General features: G+C 43.5%; 1 protein-coding gene across 2 annotated transcripts; it reads right to left on the minus strand.

Moving 5' to 3' along the window:
- Positions 1-1,024: 1,024 nt before the first annotated feature.
- LOC110492378 (RNA-binding protein 38) lies at positions 1,025-23,492 on the minus strand. Of its 2 annotated transcripts, none has more exons than XR_016487414.1 (4): positions 22,957-23,462; positions 15,221-15,344; positions 12,304-12,437; positions 1,025-4,675 (listed from the first exon to the last, which is right to left on the minus strand). XR_016487414.1 is itself a non-coding variant. In XM_021566639.3 (4 exons), exons 1-4 carry the CDS (start codon positions 23,125-23,127, stop codon positions 4,276-4,278), a joined length of 750 nt encoding a protein of 249 aa, XP_021422314.3. In that variant the 5' UTR covers positions 23,128-23,492; the 3' UTR covers positions 1,025-4,275. The 2 variants fall into 2 exon arrangements, 1 of the variants encoding a protein (XP_021422314.3); XM_021566639.3 differs by having other exon boundaries at positions 12,383-12,437; positions 22,957-23,492.
- Between the last annotated feature and the right edge of the window lie 172 nt (positions 23,493-23,664).

The raw sequence follows: 23,664 nt of genomic DNA on the forward strand, positions 1-23,664 counted from the left end.
AAATTATCAATGAACCTACCAGGTACAACCCCAAATCCGTAAACCCAGGCACCTTCATAGATATCATCCTGACCAACTTGCCCATAGCACACTCTCCAGCAGGTATATTTCACTGGTCACCCCCAAAGCCAATTCCTCCTTTGGCCGCCAATGACTGATCACTGCACCTGTACATAGCCAATCTGTAAATAGCCCATCCAACTACCTCATCCACATACTGTATTTATTTATTTATCTTGCTCCTTTGCACCCCAGTATATCTACTTACACATTCATCTTCTGCACATCAATCACTCCCGTGTTTAATTGGTATATTGTAATTACTTCGCCACCATGGCCTATTTATGGCCTTATCTTACCTCATTTGCATACACTGTCTATAGACTTTTTTTCTACTGTATTATTGACTGTATGTTTGTTTATTCCATGTGTAACTCTGTGTTGTGTGTCTAACTGCTTTGCTTTATTCTTGGCCAGGTCGCAGTTGTAAATGAGAACTTGTTCTCAACTAGCCTACCGGGTTAAATAAAGGTGAAATAAAAAAATAATACTAGCACGGCAATCAGTGCCCTGCTTTGGTTGTTGCATCGGATTGCAGTAAGTGGGAATGACCACAAGGTGATGCTCCATAAGTTTCTGGCTGCTGAGTTGTGTCACACCATGAATGATAGAGGCATCTCATGGTAAAAGGCTGTTTTAACATGGGCAGCTTCCACCATGCTTCCTCCATTTTAAAGTAGTCAAAGTAGTCAACTAGGTGGGGATTCCTATGGGTTGTAGCCTCAATGGAGCTGCCCATGCTGTCACAGATGCTATAATGGCATAGATGTAAAGATGAGTCCTCTATCTATTTCTGTGTCACACATAGCAGAAAACAACTCATGGGCAGGGTTCACCAGATAAATAAACAAATGTTCCAGTGTCCACACACACACACATCATCATCTGAATGTACCAGAGCACACAGACCAACACTTATACACACACACACACATCATTTTGGTTTGCAAAAAACAAACGTGACTGTGTGTAATAACAAATTATTTTTATTATACATATTTCTGTTGTGGTTGTATGGCTTCATTGTAAATAAGGTGGTACCGCACATAGAGATTCCTGCAACTCTGTACCTTAAACTGCAGCTGGCTCAGAGACGATGGCACAACACTGACTCTCACAATGGATTACAATGGGGGCCAGGGGATGACACGTGCCTAACCAAAACACACATGACTCATACACTGACACGCACTGACACACAGACAAATACTGTATCACCCACACATATATACAGTGGGGCAAAAAAGTATTTAGTCAGCCACCAATTGTGCAAGTTCTCCCACTTAAAAAGATGAGAGAGGCCTGTAATTTTCATCATAGGTACACTTCAAATATGACAGACAAAATGAGAAAACAAAAATCCAGAAAATCACATTGTAGGATTTCTAATGAATTTATTTGAAAGTTATGGTGGAAAATAAGTATTTGGTCACCTACAAACAAGCAAGATTTCTTGCTGATCTTTTTAAGTGGTAGAACTTGCACAATTGGTGGCTGACTAAATACTTTTTTGCCCCACTGTATACCATTTAGCTGACGCTTTTATCCAAAGCGACTTAGTCACGCGTGTATACATTTGACGTATACAGTCGTGGCCAAAAGTTTTGAGAATGACACAAATATTAATTTTCACAAAGTCTGCTGCCTCAGTTTGTATGATGGCAATTTGCATATATTCCAGAATGTTATGAAGAGTGATCAGGTGAATTGCAATTCATTGAAAAATCCCTCCATGCAAATGGACTGAATCCCCCTCAAAAACATTTCCACTGCATTTCAGCCCTGCCACAAAAAGACCAGCTGACATCATGTTAGTGATTCTCTCATTAACACAGATGTGAGTGTTGATGATGACAAGCCTGGAGATCACTCTCTCATGCTGATTGAGTTCGAATAACAGGCTGGAAGCTTCAAAAGGAGGGTGGTGCTTGGAATCATTGTTCTTCCTCTGTCAACCATGGTTACCTGCAAGTAAACACGTGCCATCATCATTGCTTTGCACAAAAAGGGCTTCATAGGCAAGGATATTGCTGCCAGTAAGATTGCACCTAAATCAACCATTTATCAGATCATCAAGAACTTCAAGGAGAGCGGTTCAATTGTTGTGAAGAAGGCTTCAGGGCGCCTCAAGAAAGTCCAGCAAATGCCAGGACCGTCTCGTAAAGTTGATTCAGCTGCGGGATCAGGGGCACCACCAGTACAGAGCTTGCTCAGGAATGGCAGCAGGTAGGTGTGAGTGCATCTGCACGCCCAGTGAGGTGAAAACTTTTGGAGGATGGCCTGGTGTCAAGAAGGGCAGCAAAGAAGCCACTTCTCTCCAGGAAAAAACATCAGGGACAGACTGATATTCTGCAAAAGGTAGAGGGATTGGACTGCTGAGGACTGGGGTAAAGTCATTTTCTCTGATGAATCCCCTTTCTGATTGTTTGGGGCATCCGGAAAAAAACTTGTCCGGAGAAGACAAGGTGAGCGCTACCATCAGTCCTGTGTCATACCAACAGTAAAGCATCCTGAGACCATTCATATGTGGGGTTGCTTCACAGCCAAGGGAGTGGGCTCACTCACAATTTTGCCTAAGAACACAGCCATGAATAAAGAATCGTACTAACACATCCTCTGAGAGCAACTTCTCCCAACCATCCAGGAACAGTTTGGTGACGAACAATGCCTTTTCCAGCATGATGGAGCACCTTGCCATAAGGCAAAAGTGATAACTAAGTGGCTCGGGGAACAACACATCGATATTTTGGGTCCATGGTCAGGAAACTCCCCAGACCTTAAGAACTTGTGGTCAATCCTCAAGAGGTGGGTAGACAAACAAAAACCCACAAATTCTGACAAACTCAAAGCATTGATTATGCAAGAATGGGCTGCCATCAGTCAGGATGTGGCCCAGAAGTTAATTGACAGCATGCCAGGGCGGAGTGCAGAGGTCTTGAAAAAGAAGGGTCAACACTGCAAATATTGACTCTCTGCATCAACTTCATGCAATTGTCAATAAAAACCTTTGACACTTATGAAATGCTTGTAATTATACTTCAGTATTCCATAGTAACATCTGACAAAAATATCTGAAGACACTGAGGCAGCAGACTTTGTGAAAATGTATATTTGTGTCATTCTACAAACTTTTGGCCACGACTGTACACATACATGAGTCTAGCCCATAGCATCAGTCAGGTTTTAGCAGACATCAACTCACCTGATGGACAACACTTGTATCATTAAAACATTACATCATTATTCCACAACCAGATCATATATCCTCCATTAGCCTGTAGTTTCTGCCTCTGCTCACTTTAAACAATACTGAGATAGTCAGTTACCCCAGCTGCTGCAGGTCTCTGAGGATAAACATGAATATGGAAATACCTTCTTTACAAAAATCTGCCTTGACATGATTATGTTAGAGTAACATTGATATAAAAAGCATGTTACAATGTTGCCTACCTTATAAATATTCATCCCATACTCCATCAGAATAATAATTGCATATTCAGTGAAAGTGTGATTCTCAATCTGCAATAACTTACTTGCACTCATGGAGGACATGGAAACAGAGAGAGGCTATAAGGCCACGTAGAGAAAGGTATTCCTGGAGAAATGTCCAGAAGAGGATGCTGCCTCTCTCTCACCTCGCTAGTGAAACGTTCAGTACAACTTCCAGAAGAGAGAGGCGGAGCATCTAGTTAAATATAATGGCTACCCAACCCATCCTCGCCCAACCTTCAAGCCCCATCCACTACATTGAAGGGCTAGCCTTGGCTTGGTGTACGAGGTGGGTGTTCTGTATGGGTAAGGAGGAGTGCAAGGATCTAGGTTGATCCAGAATCATTCATTCCCCTCTTTCAGTTCTCATGTTCCATTGACTCCATCATGTTTGGCATTGGACACAGGGATAGCTCTTACTTCCATCATTAGCTAAAAACATTCGTATAAACATTGGTGACAACAGCAATAGTAGCATAGTAACAACTACGACAACAATGGATAATAACCCTAATAGAAAAACAGGAAGACGTCCCAGTGTGTTTTGTTTTGACAAAGCCCTTTGGATTCAGAACCCACTCTCTCATCGGCTGTCGGGAGTCTCATACTGATGATGTCGCAGGTCATAGCGCAATAATCCTCCTGTTCCAAGTCTCCATTCACGTTGTCATCAGTGCCCCCCTTTGATCATCCTCACCCCACATCACCACATCTCCCTCTCCGCCATCACAGCATGTGGTCAGGCTGGTGGAGGGGGTATTGGAGGTAGGCAGCGGGGGGGATAGAGAGGCCAGCAAAGGGGTTGAGGGAGGGGTGGACGGGCGGGGTAATGGGGGCGGAAATGGTGGGACCTTGTGTGGCGGGGGAGTAGCGGTAGCTGAGGTAGCTTGCGGAGGGCGAGGGGGAGGGGGTGTAGGGGTAGCTGAGGTAGCTGGCGGAGAGCGAGGGGGATGGAGTGTAGGGGTAGTGCTCCAGGCCAGTGGAGGTGGTGGAGGTGTAGGGGACATAGGCTGAGCTGTAGTCCATATATGGAGAAGTGAGTGAGGCCTGAGAGGGGCTGAGGTGGGACTGGAGCACCAGACTGGGCTGGAGGAAGGCCTGGGGGTACATACACTGCTGGGCCAATCTGAAGAGACAGATGGACAGAAAGATAGCAATATATTAGTGTTAGTATACAGTTATACATTAGCGTGCTTAACGGCACAGAGTTATACGCACATGCCTAACGGCACAGAGGGCTCAGCCATCATGGAGAAAAAGGCACATACACAAAATAGACAGTTTATTTACAGTATCTGTGGATTATATACCACACCACTGTAATTCCAGGGACATACAGCACTATTGTATACCCACATTTCACATGGACTTAAGGCCACAAATAAGGACAGGCCAACCTACCGTGTAGGAGAGTTATGCACACATCCACAATATCACTCACCACCCTTTCAAAATGCTCAACTTGACCCCCTGAGACAACAGAAACCATCCCCATCATAATTATCACAACCACTGTGAGTCCTTGGTGTACGATTAATTATCATAGCCATGAGAGAATGTCAAAAACCTACGACCGCCCACACAGTATCCCACTGCTGGCTTCCCTATAAAGCTAAGCAGGGTTGGGCCTGGTTGGTCCCTGGATGGGAGACCAGATGCTGCTGGAAAAATGTAAGCAGGAAGCACAGGGACTATGGTGGTCTAATTGAAACATGTTGGCATTACAGACTCAGGGAGAGGTTGAAAATGTCAGTTGACCAGCGCATGCTCGGAGTACACGAGCGGGTAATCCGTCTGGCCCTGGAGCTTTGTGAATGTTGACCTGTTTAAAGGTCTTACAGAGAGCGTGATCACACAGTCGTCCGGAACAGCTGATGCTCTCATGCATGTTTCAGTGCTACTTGCCTCGAAGCGAGCATAGAAGTTATTTAGCTCGTCTGGTAGGCTCGTGTCACTGGGCAGCTCTCGGCTGCGCATCCCTTTGTAGTCTGTAATAGTTTGCAAGCCCTGCTACATCCGACGAGTGTGGGAGCCAGGGTAGTACGATTCGATCTTAGTCCTGTATTGACACTTTGCCTATTCGATGGTTTGTCGGAGTTTAGCATCTGCTTCATCTAACCACTTTTTTTACAGACCGAGTCACTGGTGCTTTCTGCTTAAATATTTTGCTTGTTAGCGAGAATCAGGAGGATAGAATTATGGTCAGATTTGCCAAATGGAGGGTGAGGGAGAGCTTTGTACGCTGTGTGTGGAGTAAAGGTGGTCTAGAATAATTTTCCCTCTGGTTGCACATTTAACATGCTGATAGAAATAAGGTAAAACGGATTTAAGTTTCCCTGCATTAAAAGTCCCTGGCCACTAGGAGTGCCGCCTCTGGATGAACGTTTTCCTGTTTGCTTATGGCGGTATACAGCTCATTGAGTGTGGTTTTAGTGCCAGCATCGGTCTGTGGTGGTATGTAGACAGCTACGAAAAATACAGATGAAAATTCTCTAGGAAGATAGTATGGTCTACAGCTTATCACGAGATACTGAGCAAAACATCAAGACTTCCTTAGATATCGGGCACCAGCTGTTGTTTACATTTAAAATGTCCCGTTGGTAGGATATACCTGCTTTCAGTTCGTCCCATTTATTTTCCAGCGATTCAACGTTAGCTAACAGGACGGAAGGCAAAGGTAGATTAGCCACTCGTCACCTGACAAGGCACCCTGATTTTCCATTTCCTTCTCCAGCAAATGACGGGGATCTGGGCCTGGTCGGGTGTCTGTAGTATCTCCCTCCCGTCTGACTCAATGAAGAAAAACTCTTAGTCTAATCTGAGGTGAGTAATCACAGTTCTGATGTCCAGAAGCTCTTTTTGGTCATAAGAGACGGTAGCAGCAACATTATGTACAAAACAAGTTACGAACAACACAAAAAAAACTAAATAGCATGGTTGGTTAAGAGCCAATAAAGAGGGCAGCCATCCCCTCCGGCGCCACCATGTATTCTCAGTTAACTTACCTGGTAAAATATGTTTTCTAATAATAGTCAACATCATAGTACACACTACAGCATCAGTATGATTCTGAGCCATTGTAATTAAAGGGTACATACAACACTTGTCTACCCACAATTCACCAACGAGGGCTCAGAGCTGCTTACCCCAAAACACAGAGGGAGAAACAGAGTTTAATGGGTTTCACGCACACACTACTGACAAAAGGACCAAAGAACAACTGCCTCACACACTGGAATTACAAGTCTCGTCCGTCCGTGTTGTGCTGCTGGCCTGCTCTGCCCTGTGCATCAGGCTGATGGATCCAATGTGACAGGGGCAATCTATGAGAGGGAGCTAGGCCTCCCCTTGCCTCCTAGCTCCCCTTGACTCACGTCCTCAGTGGCAGACACACACACAAAGTGGCATACACAAATGTACAGTTAAAACACACACCTACAGTAGACAATGCACAAATATACACGTACAGTAAACATATTCACAACTCCACATACAGATGCAGGAGAGAGGGAGGGCAGCAAGACAGGATTGATTGGTGCAGCAGGCAGCGTGGGTGTACAGTATTCACTAACAGACCCATGAGGGCAGAAGAACTGGACTGAGCTCTCCACTCCCTCTCTCCTACTGTCCATTTCAACTAGCCACGGCTGTAGTGAGTGGGAGAGATAGCAAGAAGAGGTGAAGGATCACCCATCATGCCTTAGGATGCTGCAGCTTTTCATAGTTCTGGTGACATAAAAGGTAATGCGTGCGCTATATATATATATATATATATATATATATATATATATATATATATATATATATATATATATATATATATATATATATATAGTGCCTTGCGAAAGTATTCGGCCCCCTTGAACTTTGCGACCTTTTGCCACATTTCAGGCTTCAAACATAAAGATATAAAACTGTATTTTTTTGTGAAGAATCAACAACAAGTGGGACACAATCATGAAGTGGAACGACATTTATTGGATATTTCAAACTTTTTTAACAAATCAAAAACTGAAAAATTGGGCGTGCAAAATTATTCAGCCCCTTTACTTTCAGTGCAGCAAACTCTCTCCAGAAGTTCAGTGAGGATCTCTGAATGATCCAATGTTGACCTAAATGACTAAGGATGATAAATACAATCCACCTGTGTGTAATCAAGTCTCCGTATAAATGCACCTGCACTGTGATAGTCTCAGAGGTCCGTTAAAAGCGCAGAGAGCATCATGAAGAACAAGGAACACACCAGGCAGGTCCGAGATACTGTTGTGAAGAAGTTTAAAGACGGATTTGGATACAAAAAGATTTCCCAAGCTTTAAACATCCCAAGGAGCACTGTGCAAGCGATAATATTGAAATGGAAGGAGTATCAGACAACTGCAAATCTACCAAGACCTGGCCGTCCCTCTAAACTTTCAGCTCATACAAGGAGAAGACTGATCAGAGATGCAGCCAAGAGGCCCATGATTACTCTGGATGAACTGCAGAGATCTACAGCTGAGGTGGGAGACTCTGTCCATAGGACAACAATCAGTCGTATATTGCACAAATCTGGCCTTTATGGAAGAGTGGCAAGAAGAAAGCCATTTCTTAAAGATATCCATAAAAAGTGTCGTTTAAAGTTTGCCACAAGCCACCTGGGAGACACACCAAACATGTGGAAGAAGGTGCTCTGGTCAGATGAAACCAAAATTGAACTTTTTAGCAACAATGCAAAACGTTATGTTTGGCGTAAAAGCAACACAGCTCATCACTCTGAACACACCATCCCCACTGTCAAACATGGTAGTGGCAGCATCATGGTTTGGGCCTGCTTTTCTTCAGCAGGGTCAGGGAAGATGGTTAAAATTGATGGGAAGATGGATGGAGCCAAATACAGGACCATTCTGGAAGAAAACCTGATGGAGTCTGCAAAAGACCTGAGACTGGGACGGAGATTTGTCTTCCAACAAAGCAATGATCCAAAACATAAAGCAAAATCTACAATGGAATGGTTCAAAAATAAACATAACCAGGTGTTAGAATGGCCAAGTCAAAGTCCAGACCTGAATCCAATCGAGAATCTGTGGAAAGAACTGAAAACTGCTGTTCACAAATGCTCTCCATCCAACCTCACTGAGCTCGAGCTGTTTTGCAAGGAGGAATGGGAAAAAAGGTCAGTCTCTCGATGTGCAAAACTGATAGAGACATACCCCAAGCGACTTACAGCTGTAATCGCAGCAAAAGGTGTCGCTACAAAGTATTAACTTAAGGGGGCTGAATAATTTTGCACGCCCAATTTTTCAGTTTTTGATTTGTTAAAAACGTTTGAAATATCCAATAAATGTCGTTCCACTTCATGATTGTGTCCCACTTGTTGTTGATTCTTCACAAAAAAATACAGTTTTATATCTTTATGTTTGAAGCCTGAAATGTGGCAAAAGGTCGCAAAGTTCAAGGGGGCCGAATACTTTCGCAAGGCACTGTATATATATATATATATATATATATATATATATATATAGAGCGAGAGAGAGAGATAGAGCGAGCGCAAGAGAGGCTGGCAGCAATGAATGACTGACACGGCATTGGACACTCATCTTCGAGCAGTGCTAGCTTTGGCATAGTATTAGCCAACTAAAATGCCCCTGTATACTGTATGTAAAGAGTTCCATCAAGCACACATAATATGTGAATCAGGATCCTTGTAAAATAATACCACACAATGGGAGATGTGTGCATGATCAGATGTTTGTAAATGCCTTTCAGAGGGATTGTGATAATTCGATTTTTAGAATTGGCTATTTTAGTGGTGAGCTTCGACTAATTTGGTCCTTGGAAAGCAGAAAAAAACACCTTAGGAAAAACAGTTTGTTTCTTCCCCAATACCCAACAGAGGGGATGGGAGAGGGATGGAGGATATAAAGGGTCAAATACAGGCAGAGAGAGAGAGAAGAGAAGAGGGAGAGAAAGAGCAAGAAAGAGAAAGAGAAAGTAAGGGAGGAAAAGGTAAGGGAATGAGGAGACTGCAAAGAGAGAGAAAGAGTGTGGGAGGATGATAGGATGTTTACCAGCGAAGCTCAGTTTGAGTCATTCTAACACTGCCAAATCAGCAAAGGACAACTCTACTTTCAATGCACGCACACACACCCTCACCAGCCCTCACATCCTGTCCTGTCGGTTCCCCCAAACAGGTGTGTGCAGTGACTGATCCCCCCCCAGCCCTTAACACACCACACCTGCCCAGCCTCCTACTTCAAAAAAAGAACAGAATTTTAATAAAGTGCTACATCTCACTTCTCTGTCAGCACCCTGCCAGCTAGCTGGAACAGAGTTTGCCTCAGGGGCCCTAGAGACAGAGAGAGGGCCCTAGAGACAGAGAGAGGGCCCTAGAGACAGAGAGAGGGCAGCCACGGTCACTGGACCACATCCTGAACTCCCACTTGACACGCTCACACACACATCCCTCTTTACAGCCACTCCTAGCATTAGTATTTCTTCACTTAAATACCTGACAGACAGGCCAGGAAACCCCAGGCCAGGAAAGCCCCTGGAGAAGCTGAGCAGGGCTTAATAAGGAGGAGGAACTCCTCACAGGAGGAGTATGACAGTATTAGTTGAGATAATGGTGCTTTTACTTACTGCCAGAATGATGAGTTTGGGTGTGTTTTCTAGGTGTGTGTTTTGACAGGGTAGTCAAGGCTTCATGAACATAGATCAATCTCTTTTTTACATTTTAGTCATTTAGCAGATGCTCTTTTCCAGAGTGACACAGTAGTGAGTGCATACATTTTTGTACTGGTCCCCCGTGGGATTCGAACCCACAACCCTGGCAGTGCAAGTGCCCTGCTCAACCAACTGAGTGACAAGTTGAACACTCTATACCTAGTGACTTCCACAGAAGATGAAGAAAGATCAAGTCATTTTCATTGTGGTGGCAGACAGACAGTGATATTATCATGATCAAACCCAGTAGAGGAGATGGAGAACTTGTGCTTTTAATTGGCACTACTCCTTCAGAGAACCAATGGACATCATTCATTCATAGACTCATCTGGGTCAGCCTCAATTCCCTTATCACTCAATATATCATTCAATAATTGAGGCCTGGCGGCTGCAATATTAATAGCCCTGTTAGGCATGCCTATCACAATCTCGGATACTGCTCTAGTCTACAGAACACACAGCCCAACCAGACCGGCCTCACAGAATAGGAAAATGATCATTTAGCCTAATATAGTATAGCACTCATCAGGAGACATGGACAGCTCTGGTCATCTCACTTCTGACCAATCAGATGTCAGAAATGTTTTGTTTCTGGGTTAAACAGAGTGAGTTAGCAGGCTTCAGTTGCGAAGTAGATCACTGCAATAACTTTGGTACTGAATATACAGAACCAGACTGACACTGGTTAGCATGAGAGTGAGTTGCTTGAAACAGGGTTTCAACAGGGAGTATGTGTCAACAGTGCTCTTCCTCACAAGCACAAACAAACACAGAGAGGGAGGAGAGCGAGAGAGAGAGAGAGAGAGAGAGAGAGAGAGAGATAGAGAGAGAAAGAAAGAAAGAAAGAAAAGGAGAGAGAGAAAGAAAGAAAGAAAGAGAGAAAGAAAGAAAGAGAGAAAGAAAGAGAGAAAGAAAGAGAGAAAGAAAGAGAAAGGATAGAGGGGGGAGAGAAAGAAAGAGAGAGATATGAAGGAAAGATACAGAGGGGGGAGGGAGAGAAAGAGAGCCATAAGCAGGCTAAGAATATCCCCATGTCCAAATGTAGCCATGTTAGGAAACAGCAGCAGGCCAGCCAGTTAAGTGAAGCAGGCAGGAATCTGGGTATTCTCACTAACATCATGTAACTGACGGTAGCACAGCTGGCTGAGGGAAGGGTCATTCTCAGACTGCATGAGGCGGTCAGTTACAACAAAGGGATGAACACACAACTAGACAGACAAAGATTAGCCTTGGAAGCCCAGGCATTTCACGTTAGACACAGATGGACAGAAGGAGGGACAGACAGGTGACCAGAAGGAGAAATAGAAAAGACTGTGTATGGCATTCGTAACAGAGGAGATGGAAGGAAGAGATGAAGAGAACAGATAAGGGAAAGTAATGACAGACAGTGAGACACTGAGTGTGTTCAAGCGGTAAGCTTAAAGCAGACTGTAGACAAAAGTCGGTGAGTGAAGTCGGGGGAGGTGCATCTGCGACAGCCGAAAGTGGCACAGTGTAGTGGTTTTCAAACAGCAAGGCTCAGATCAACATGGCAGGTAGCCTAGCTGTTAGAGCATTGGGCCAGTAGCCGAAAGGTTGCTTGTTTTCCAGCAGCAAGGTTTAGTGTAGGGTGACAGGTAGCCTAGACGTTAGAGCTTTGGGCCAGTAACCAAAAGGTCAATTGTTTCAAGTCCTGAGTCGAGGTGAAAAAAAGGACAAATATAATAATCACCCACCAAATTATTATAACACAGCTAGCTGCTATTGTATACAAATGTTTTTCTGTAGAAATAAACTTCTCTATACCCCCATATCACACACTCACAAACATATGTATGCCCTGAAACTTTAGAATCGTGGCAAAGTTGGTTCCTGTTTCAGTTATGTCTTTGGCCACGTTTGAGTGGGTCAAACAAAAACACCCTAATGATTGGTTGACAAATAGTGCCTCCCACAATGCAGGTGATGGCTGCATGGTGCAGTTGGTGAGAAGCAACTGCAGCAACTTCATCAAAAACTGTATGACATTTGATCACAAGTCAGACCATTTTTTATAATCATAATGCAACACACTTTAAAAGGTGGTGACCAACGATGGTCACCGACTTGACCAAATGTATCCGCTCGAACGTGTCCATTGGTTGCTCCTTACCCATACTGCCTCTGGATCAGGGCCGGGTGGACCTGCTGCACTCTGATGGAGAAACCTGAGAGAGAACAGATAAAACATGGCAGGGTCAGAGACCATCAGATACTGAAGATAGAGAAGACAGCTAGGGACATCTGGCTAAAGACAGGACAGACAGACAGAGCCTGCATAGTGGACAGAGTGTTCCTGGAGGAAGAGTTCCTACCACTCTTACTTTTCATCTCTCTGTCCCTCCCTCCCTCCCTCGGTAAGTTGAACAGACTTTTGCATTTTTTTAAACAAGTGAAACAGTGAATATACACATGGGACACATGAGAAACATGAGAAACAACACACATTCCACATTCTCTCTATATAGACACATCTTATAGGTTTTAATCAAATCAACTTTATGCACTGAACTTGTCTGATGCTTTAAGCGCACTGTTAAATTAAATAACTAAGACACACAAATTGCTAGGGGGAGTATGACCGCAATTGATTTGATTGTGCTCAGACTTGCTGCGCCGTGTTAAAAAAAATGACAGTGAGTGACTGTGACTAGCACCCGTTGTTTCTGACTGAAAAGTCATGTTACCAAAATCCTTCATTTTCTTAGGATAAACATTCCCTATTCCCTCTCTTTACATACACATGTATGCATCGCATGCACGTGACCAATAGGGCCTGACTTATTGCATATCCTAATCACATCAATAAATTGGTTATAACAAACTCAATGCATGTGACAGCAAAATAGATGCAGAGGATGTTACAAATAAACTCGAAACGGGGGCATTTTTACTGGTTGCTTAGGAGGTAAAGGGGAAGTCGGATTGTGGAATAAATGGTGGAATAAATGTGACTAGTTGTTGAAAATACTGGCGATCAAGAAAAATAAGTTAAGGAACAAGCTCTGCTTTCATATTATGATAAATTATAAGTAATACCAGAGACGATGTTCTGACGAAAAAAAAAGTGTAAAGCTTTTATTATGAAGGTGAAAAATTGCAGAATTTGTGAAAATGTTTATCTGACATGTGGTTGCCTGAGGCTTGGCGCTCACAGAATCAGTAGGCTATTAAACAAACACTCAAACAGTAGCAGGATCTGTCTTATTTCTGTAGATATGGATGATTTATAAAGCCAGGTACATTTAACAGTTAGGCTATTGATTATAGACCTAATTAAGATGGGGTTTCCTCTCTCTCTCACTTTCGTTAGACAACTAAGGCCAGGGCTGTTCTCATCTAACATTGCTGCAGCCTCCGCCACATTGTTCTCAACACCAATATGGTGCTTAACTTTGCTCTTATGCACATAGCAACATGGTCTAGGAAAAGGCACCAATTCAACAAACACACACACACACACACACACACACACACACACACACACACACACACACACACACACGGTCTCCTGAGTTCACCATGAGTAAGAGGAGACTCCTCTCTCTCCTTCCTTCTATCCCTGCCTCCCTCTCAATCCCCTCCTTTTTTCTCACTAACACTTAATGTTCCTGTAACTCTTCACACCCGTTGGTCATTCTCTCCTGTTGTGTTTATCATGACTCCCTGGGTGAGGGGAGTCACACAGAACAAGGAAGAGACAGACAGATCTGTTTATTGCTCCCTCTCCCTTCCCCTCTCTCATAAACAGCCTCTCCCTATTTTCTCTCTCTCTATTTCCACATCTCACAGACACACACACAGACACACAACAAAATACCAAGCTGACATTATGAACACCTTCCTAATATTGAGTTGCAGCCCCTTTTACCCTCAGAACAGCCTCAATGTCACAGTGTGTTGAAAGTGTTCCACAGCGATGCTGGCCCACGTTGACTGTGCTTCCCACAGTTGCATGCAGTTCTTGGTACACTCAAACCGGTGCGCCTGGCACCTACTACTGTTCGTTTTGTCGTGCCTCACCCTCTGAATGGCACACAGACAATCCATGTCTCAATTATCTCAAGGCTTAAAAATCCTTCTTTAACCCTTCTTCTACACTGATTTTAAGTGGATTTAACAAGTGACATCAACAAGCTTTCACCTGGATTCAACTATGTCATGGAAAGAGCAGGAGTTCCTAATGTTTTGTACACTCATCATAGCACATCAACTGCATGCTTGGCGTGTAACAAAGCAACAACAACCCAACATCGAGATATAGTATACTACAGTTGTCGCTACTGTGCGTCGGTCACACATTTAATTTACCTTTAGGCAAGTCAGTTAAGAACAAATTCTCATTTTCAATGACAGCCTAGGAACAGTGGGTTAACTGCCTGTTCAGGGGCAGAACGACAGATTTGTACCTTGTCAGCTCGGGGGTTTGAACTTGCAACCTTCCGGTTACTAGACCAACGCTCTAACCACTAGGCTAACCCGCCCACATAAGATACATCTAAAATGTCACCCTATTCTCTTTTGAGCCCTACATTTTCCCATAGACTCCACAGAGTGACAGGTGGTTTGGTGTACGTGTGTAGTCTGAAGGGGCGCAGATGTAGGTTGGTGGTTCACACTGTACAGTCACACTGTGCCTGACCACAGCTGGGTCTGCCATCAAATGTGTAGTGTGTGTGTACCGTATAATGTAAAGGAATGTAGCTATAATAGTCGTCAGCTGAGAGTGTGTATGCGCGTGCCATCTGCTCACATGTTTGCGTAGTGTGTGTGTGTGTGTGTCTGTGTATGCGTGGGGTTGGTCTCTGTGTGTGTGTCTGTCTGTGTATGCGTGGGGTTGGTCTCTGTGTGTGTGTCTGTCTGTGTATGCGTGGGGTTGGTCACTGTGTGTGTGTGTGTCTGTGTATGGGTGGGGTTGGTCTCTGTGTGTGTGTGTGCACGCATGACTCACCTGTCTGTGGGCTGCGGGGCTTGGCTCCCAGGTAGGCCAGGTTGACGTTAGCCTTCCTCCCGTCGACAATGGGGTTGGGGTCTTTACATGCCCGTTCTGTCGACCCCCTGTCCATCATAGTCACCTGACAGGAGGAAGGAACACACAGGTTTACAATTCAAGAAGTGACCAATATCGATTTTATAAAATACTTATCCCATAACTTGTATCTCACCAATAAATTCCTGTATTCCCTATTATGTTTGAGCACTAGTCCTGGATCCATATAGATAGAAAGTTCCTGTGTGCTTTTAACAATGTGTGACATTATGACCTAGCATACTGACCTATCACAGAAAATGGTGGGTGTCTGGGTGTGCAGGGAGGGGTTCTTTCAATTATATTATTATTTTTTACTAACAGCGGGATGCTAAATAAGAGCCATCACCAACATGGTACATCAAAACACACACATTCAGTGTCTCTCACACACACACACACACACACACACCTGTGACCACATCTATTACAATATATATTACATTATTAGTAATAATAATAATAATAATAATACAATTAATTTGTATAGAGCTTTTCATTACAGAGTTCTCAAAGATCTACTGAGAAAAACATTATGTATGTACAATAAAGACGACATACATTTAGATTCAAGACAGGTAAAATAGCAAGTGGGGTAGGTGCTAAAAAATACTGAACAAAAATGTAAACACGTAAAGTGTTGGCCCCATGTTTCATGAGCTGAAATAAAAGATTGCAGAAATGTTCCATATGCACAAAAAGCTAATTTCTCTTTAATTTTGTACAAAAATGGGTTTACATCCCTGTTAGTGAGCATTTCTCCTTTGCCAGGATAATCCATCCACCTAACAGGTGTGGCATATCAAGAAGCTGATTAAACAGCATGATCATTACACAGACAAACACAAACACAGCCACTCTAAAAATGCGACATTTTGTCATAAAACACGTCACAGATATCTCAAGTTGAGGGAGCGTGCAATTGGCTTGCTGACTGTAGGAATGTCCACCAGAGCTATAAAATGTTCATGTCAGCACCCCTGCCCAGTCATGTGAAATCCATAGATTAGGGCCTTTATTTCAAATTGACTAATTTCCTTATTTAAACTGTATGTAACTCAATAAAATCTTTGAAATTGTTGCATTTATATTTTTGTTCAGTTTTAGATTGGGAATAGGACTATGAAAAAGACAGACATTCTTAAAAAGTACATTTTAAGGCCCGTTTTAAAGGTTCTGACTGATGGAGAGGCTCTCAGATGGTCAGGGAGAGCATTCCATAGGGGCAAGGGAGCAGAGAGCAGAAGGCTCGGAATGCCATAGTTCTGAGACATGTCTTGAGGACTTCAAGCAGTAGAGTGGCTGGAGCAGAGATTGCAAAGTGGCTCGCGGAATGAGATGAGGTCACTGATGTTGAGTTAGGCCAGGATCTTGGTGATGTGGTCTGACCTCTTGGTCCTGATCAGGACCCTGGCAGCACTTTTCTGGATTAGTTGGAGGCTATCTAGTGATTTGGCTGGGAGGCCCCCAAACAGTGCATGGCCAAAGATTAAGGCGTGGATGAGTTTCTCTGCATCTGGCTGGGAAAGTGATGGTATGACCTGGGAAAAGTTTTAACATGGCAAAATTATGTTTTGCATATTTGTTTTATGTGGGCATCGAAGGACAGAGAAAGATTCAACTTGACTCCTAGGTTGGAGATGACAGAGGACAAGCGGATGGCCTGGCTGTTGATTGTAGGGCAGATGTTTCCAGCACTGATGACCTGCTTGGGTGTCAAAATAAGCATAGCCTTTGTCTTGCTACTCTTCAACTGGAGGAAGTTCTCTTTCATCCATTCCCTGATGTCCTCTAGGCAGCTGCTGAGTTTTGCTAGGGCAGGGATGGTGTCCGGTTGGTTGTTAATGTAAACCTGGGTATCTTCGGCGTAGCAGTGGAAATTGATATTATAATCTCTTCGGATTAGGCTGAGAGAGAGCATGTAAATTAAAAACAGCATAGGCCCCAGCACTGACCTCTGTGGAACACCGGATGTGACTGCAGACTCCTCCGATCTGGCCTCTGCAATAGGGATGTAATACTTCCTATTGGAGAGGTAGGAGGAGAACTAGTTTAGAGCTGTTCCAGAGACAGCAGTGTGTTCTCTGAAACGCTGCAGGAGGATGAAGTGTTCTACGGTGTCAAAAGCAGCACTGAGATCTAAGAGGAGGAGGATGCTGGGAGATCCTGAATCAGCAGTCATTGGAAACTTTAACCAGAGATGTTTCTGTGCTGTGCAAGGGCCGGAAGCCAGACTGGAAAACCTTGTATAACTGATGACAGATGTGATTGAAGCTTTAGCAGTCTTATGGCTTGGGGGTAGAAGCTGTTCAGGGTCCTGTTGGTTCCAGACTTGGTACACCAGTACCGCATGCTGTGTGGTAGCAGAGACAACAGTCTATGACTTTTGTGGCTGGAGTCTTTGACAATTTTTAGGGTCTTCCTCTGACACCACCTGGTATAGAGGTCCTGGATGGCAGGAAGCTTGGCCCCAGTGATGTATTGGGCCGTACGCACTACCCTTTGTAGTGCATTGCGGTCAGCTGCCAAGCAGTTGCCATAACAAGCGGTGGTGCAGCCAGTCAAGATGCTCTCATGGTGCAGCTGTAGAACTTTGAGGATCTGAGGGCCCATGCCGAATCTTTTCAGCCTTCCGATGGAGAAGAGCCTTTGTCGTGCCCTCTTCATGACTGTGTTGGTGTGTGGACCATGATAATTCCTTAGTGATGTGGACACCGAGGAACTTGAAGCTCTTGAATACAAAACCTGGGGGGCTCATGGTTCTCACCCCCTTCCATAGACTTACACCATAATTATGAGTTTCTGACAACTTCCGGAGGCCATCCTCCAACCTATCAGAGCTCTAGCAGCATGAACTTACATGTTCTTCACCCAATCAAAGGATCAGAGAATTAATCTAGTAGTGAAAGCATAAGCTACAGTTATAGCTAGCACTGCAGTGCATCAAATGTGGTGAGTAGTTGACTCAGAGAAAGACAATAATTGAACAGTTTTGAACAAACCAATTTCTTTAAAAATGAAGGAGAAGCAAGAGAGACAGCTAGCTATATTTTGTTTAAAAAAAAGGTCAGTTTCACTTATCTAGTTTAGCCTACTCAAATACCCAGCTCAAACAGAGAGGGATGCTATGTTAGCTAGCTGGCTATGGCTATACAACACAGGAACTCTTCCATGTTAAGGTAAGCTTTTGGTTGTATACATTTATTGCCACCGGGGCCCGCCGGTGTAACTGCTAAACTGCTTGCTGACTGTACTGCATGATTGTAGTGTGGTTACTAATGTGCTAGTTCAAGTAGCTATGTTGACTTTGACATTAGCTAATATGGTGACAATGATGTAGGCTGTGTGTAGCGGTTAGCAGTTATGATGTGAAGGTTTGTCTTGGAAAGTTTTTTTTCTCCTGGTCACAGACAGCTGATGTGTTGGGCACTGAAGTACACAAGCAAAAAAAAAAAAGTGAGAGGAGAGCGCAGAGATGCGAGAAGGAATTATACAACCAGAAAAATGATCATGCTGTTTGTATGTGGCTGCTATGAAAGTGAACTGTGTTTGTGTGTGATCAGGGGCGTATTTATTCCACCGTTTCTGTTGAAAAACATTTCTTAAACAGAGCAAACATAACGAAACAGGGATAAACATACCTGAATTTGTCCTATAGAAACTCTCGTTTGCAGCTATTGGACTAATGATTACACCATAGATCAACTAGATGAAGGCAGAGTGTGCAAGTCAGTATTGAATGTGTCACTGTTGTCACCTCGATTACTAAAATGTTTCTCTGGACCTGTGCATCTACACTGTAAACTTCAATTCTTATGCTAAGTTGTAGCAACCTCATGATGGGGATAGGGAAAATGTGAATATCATGTCGTAGGCTAAATCTATCGATGTTACATTGAGCTGGGTGAATGAAAATCATCAATACGCTGTAATGGAAGTAAGGCCATGCTCATTAAAAACATTGTCCTCCCTCATCTTAAAAGTCACCGACCGCCACTGTGGCAGAGTAGAAGGCTGATTGTGCTCCTTTTAAGGCAGCAGAGTAGCTTGCCTGGTGGTCTTTATAGGCCAGTAGTTGGACAGTGAAACCATCTTTCCTCCAATGTCTCAAGCTTACGGCTAGGAGTCTTCATTCTGCGCAGTTCATCAGTGAACCAAGGAGAGTGTTGGAATGTTACTTCACATGTGTTTTCAGAGGCAAGGACGTTCGGGGTATTACTCAGAGTGCTGTTATATTGACAATATCATCGAGGGCCAGCTCACTGCAGTCAGACTCAAAGGTGAAAGAGGGATGGGTTAAGTTTTCTCAGGTTGTAGAATGTAATGGGAGTGGAGAGGAGTTGGAGAGGTCAGAGACAGTGTCACAGCCTTGATTTCAGAGACGCCTAGCTCGATGACATCCAAGTCAGAGGCAGGGACATCGCCAGTGATAATGAGATCCAATGTGTATCCATGGTTGTGGATGGGAACATTTACATATTGCACAAGGTTTAGACAAGGGATGGGCAACTTTGATGGGGGTGGAGGCCACAAAAATCTGAACTCAAGAGGGGCTGCAGTTGCTCACGGGTTCGCGTACCCACATCTTTTAAAGTTAATGTCGTGCAATTCTAATCATTTTGCCATTGGGCAGAGTGGGAAATTAGTTGTTTTACAAACAATTTCTTGCAATTCTACATATTTTGCCATAGGGTGGGGAGAAATGTTTGCAGTTTTGAATATGATATCCGAGTGAGACAAACAATAGAAATTGGGGGCCCTTGTACGGTAATTTGACCATGATAACACGTTTAGATAGCTGGCCGCTAAACTAACTTAGCAATCTACAAAATGTTAGCTGACATGGGCTAATTGACTGACAATCAGTGACTGACATAAGAGAAAAACTGCTGATGCACAACCAAACTTTTTGTTTTGGGGGGAGGGTTGGGATTGATCCGAGGGCCTTCAAAAAGGGGGGGTGGGCGGCCAGTTGCCCATCCATGGTTTAGACAGTCCGGCAAGTTAAGGAAGTCAGCAGCCATAGAGCACACAGAACACTTGGGTGAGTCAACAGTCTCCCAAAATTACAATGTTGGAGAGAGTGGGGTATAAAGAGAATATTGGTTCAGAAAACTCAAAGCTAAAAAGAGGTTGTTATCTTGAGGGGGGTGATAGGATTTGGTTGTTTACATTTAAGAGCAAAGTACTCAAGGCTGAAACTCAGCAACAGCCAGTGGGTTTAAAATAAAGCAGTCTGTATAAAACAGCAAGGCCTCCACTGTGGCTGTGTGCCCTTTCAATGTATTTGCATTCGGGCAGAGCTGATTCATTAAGATGGTAAGTTTACCTCGCTGTGCCATGTTTCAGTGAGGCAGATCTTGTCAAAGTCATTATCAGAAAAACTTATACAGAAGAGGAGACTTTGTTAATAAGGGTTGCAGAGTGTAAAACATGTTTAGTCATTGGTGGAAACAGTGTCATTACATTTTGGTTGGTCTACTGCGCTCTGTATTGACTATATATGTCTTGGAGTGGGTGACGTCATTTACCTGAGGGTCAGCCTGCAGAACTGGCAAGTGAGTGTACACAATAGATTCATTTTCTGATCAGTTTCCTACTGCCTCGTCGTCCTCATGTTTTCCAGAAGATCCCGTATTGCATAAGGCTGTTCTTGAGCTCCTTGCACAAGGTTGTTTTAATCTGTTCAAAATGTCTGAGGAAATTGTGTGTAGTGGAGGAAAGTTTCTGACATTTCTTCATCTTTGGTCCAGCCTTCGGTCCAGGAGAGATGAGAGGAAGATCTAGGCTTGTGTTCGAATCCAAACACTTAGCTAATTGATTGGAGAAGTAGGCTACTATCTTTTCTAGTTGAACGTTTTTTGGTTAAGATAACTAGGTTTTTGTATTCAGTACTTGATTAGTTAAAAAAAAAAAATTAAGTTGATAATTATAATGCACATAAAAAAAACACTTAAAACAAATAACTATAGATACATTCACAGGAGTAAACTATCAAGGCTGCCACTGGGTGCCATGGCAACCATTACAGGAAGAGTATTCGCAAACTGCTAATAAATCAGGTGATGTAAACTGAAAAATGACATTAGTAACAAAATCAAGTTGCCAAATAGTAGAAGGCATTGATATTACTGCATTATTCTTTTGCTTTTATTTCACGGCACCAAACTATGGGGGTCTATGCTAACAGTGGCTGTAATGTGGATGGGTTGATTGAGGCTGTTGGCGGAATTAGACTGCTATGGGAAGTCAAGGGTGAAATGGGCAGACTGTACAGGTTGGGCCAGAGACAGATCACACGCTGGTTGGCTGGCTAAACTCATCAACATGTGTATGAACAGGGAGGCAGGGAAAATATGCATTGCTTTAACTCCCCTCATTGCTCTCGTCTGTCTCTCTCACTGACCCTCTCCCTCCCCCCTCTCATTACCACACACAGCTTGGCAGAGGGGGGTGGTGTGTGTGTATGTGTGTGGAAGTCAAAATAGAACTGCAGCCTTATCTCAGAGCACCAACTGACATGTCACACCTCTGTGACCAGGGGGGACTGCATTCTGCTGACACACAACCTCCCCCAGAGGGAGGGAGAGAAAGGGAGGAGGGAAAACAGAGGGAGATAGGAAAGAAAAGGGGGAGAGATCCTTCAGGCCCAGTAACTGATGCATTTGCGGCATTAGGTCTCTCCTCAGCCATTCTGTTTTGAACTGAGTAAATACACTACCGTGCCTATGAATGCAAAATATTTCAGGGCAAATAAAAGCATTCCACTTGACCATCTCACATTCTTTCAGCTCTTATTCATTATGCACATATATTTGCTGTTGTTACTCAGTGTGTGTGTGTATAGATAGAGAATGGGTGTTTGGAAGGGGGTTGTTGTTCAGGACTCGGGAGATAATTGATGTTATGCTTTTAAATGAATAATCTACTCATGCTAAAACACGTGACTGCAAAACCACACACACTTGTTAGTTGAACAAAGTGTCAGTGTTACACCAAATTAAGACCCATGCTCTTTGCGGATTACATGAGCACAGAAATGTCAGCAGCACATGTACATGTCCATTCAGGACGCAAAGGTTAGAAAATACAATGTAAAGGAAAAGTAATGGTTACAGTAGAGTGTAGAGTGTAGGATATGTGCAGTGGGCCCAGCCTACCTGGTAAAACAACTGCAACTGTTGCCTCACTTTCTTTATGGGCTCAATTCAAGGTGTTTGGGAAAGAATTACAGTGGCCTATTCAGGATGGCTAATAGGTTATGAAAGTATTCTGTGGTAGATAATGAAATGTGTGTAGGTCTTTTAATGCACTTCCATCATTGTTTACAATGCAATACGTTTGTTAATAGGCTTTTTGTAATATAAAAAGTGGCAACAAAATAAAGTGTTACGAAAGTAATACTTCATCTACATTTGCCTACAGTATATCACGGAGTTGACACAAACGGTTACAAAATAACTGACACATCGCCAGACAGTCTGTCGAACGTCTCACGCATTTCAGTACCTTACCCATTCCTGTACAATACCAAAGAACATGGCATGAGCAGAAAACAACAGTCAGCCATTCAAGCGCTCTGTCCTGTCAAAAGAAAGGTTATGCCGAATTTGGAGGTATTGCACAGTGTCTTGTTAGCTGAAGTAGACTACACTTACAAATCCGTATCCTCGGGATTTCCCGGTTTGTCTGTCCGTTATCACAACGGCCTCGTCAATATCCCCGAACATCTCGAAGTATTTTCGAAGGGATGCGTCGTTTGTATGATAAGGTAAACCGCCGACAAATATCTTAGTGAAAGTAGTGTCTTTCTGAATAGTGGGATGCATTGTCTCCAGACCTCTGTTAACAAATGGATGATAAAGCGTTGGTCCACTAGTGAGTTCGAGTGGAAAACCTAAACGGTCAATGGGGGAAACACAATAGGTGGTATATCAAAGTTCTAAACAACTAAATGGCCGTTCGAGAGATGGAAGCTTTAAATGCGCATTGGTTTTTCTCAAGCGCCCAAAATCAGGCTTGATTCGTCCAGTCTGTATCGAAGCAAAATGACGTCCTTATTCCATGCGTTGAGTTATATCCCAGCAGCGCTATTGTTGTAACAGGCTGGATTTAAGTCTCTTCTTGACAGGTGCCTTGCCTACTCCTTCGGAATATCTCAGGTAGGGGGTGGTGGGGGAAGTATTTTCTAGGCGAGTTTCAAACACGCCCACTCCCATTTTGGCCAATACATAACCAGAGCGTCCTAGGTTTAGCGACACCCCCTGTCAACGTTTGTTTTGAAGTGTCTGACCTATATCTGAGGCTGGCTTATTCATAGTTAATGAGTTGCTGACCATAAAACATCACATTTACTTTCCATTTTT

The sequence above is a fragment of the Oncorhynchus mykiss genome, chromosome 16 (genome assembly GCF_057628025.1).
Source record: "Oncorhynchus mykiss isolate SJ-2025 chromosome 16, ASM5762802v1, whole genome shotgun sequence".
NCBI classification, from domain to species: Eukaryota; Metazoa; Chordata; class Actinopteri; order Salmoniformes; family Salmonidae; genus Oncorhynchus; species Oncorhynchus mykiss.

Coding starts and splice junctions, on each gene's coding strand:
- LOC110492378 (XM_021566639.3), bottom strand. CDS start 23,127: ATGCATCCCACTATTCAGAAAGACACTACTTTCACTAAGATATTTGTC. Junction 15,345..22,956: donor AATCCCGAGGATACGGATTT/GTAAGTGTAGTC, acceptor TCCTCCTGTCAG/GTGACTATGATGGACAGGGG. Junction 12,438..15,220: donor GCCCCGCAGCCCACAGACAG/GTGAGTCATGCG, acceptor GTTCTCTCTCAG/GTTTCTCCATCAGAGTGCAG.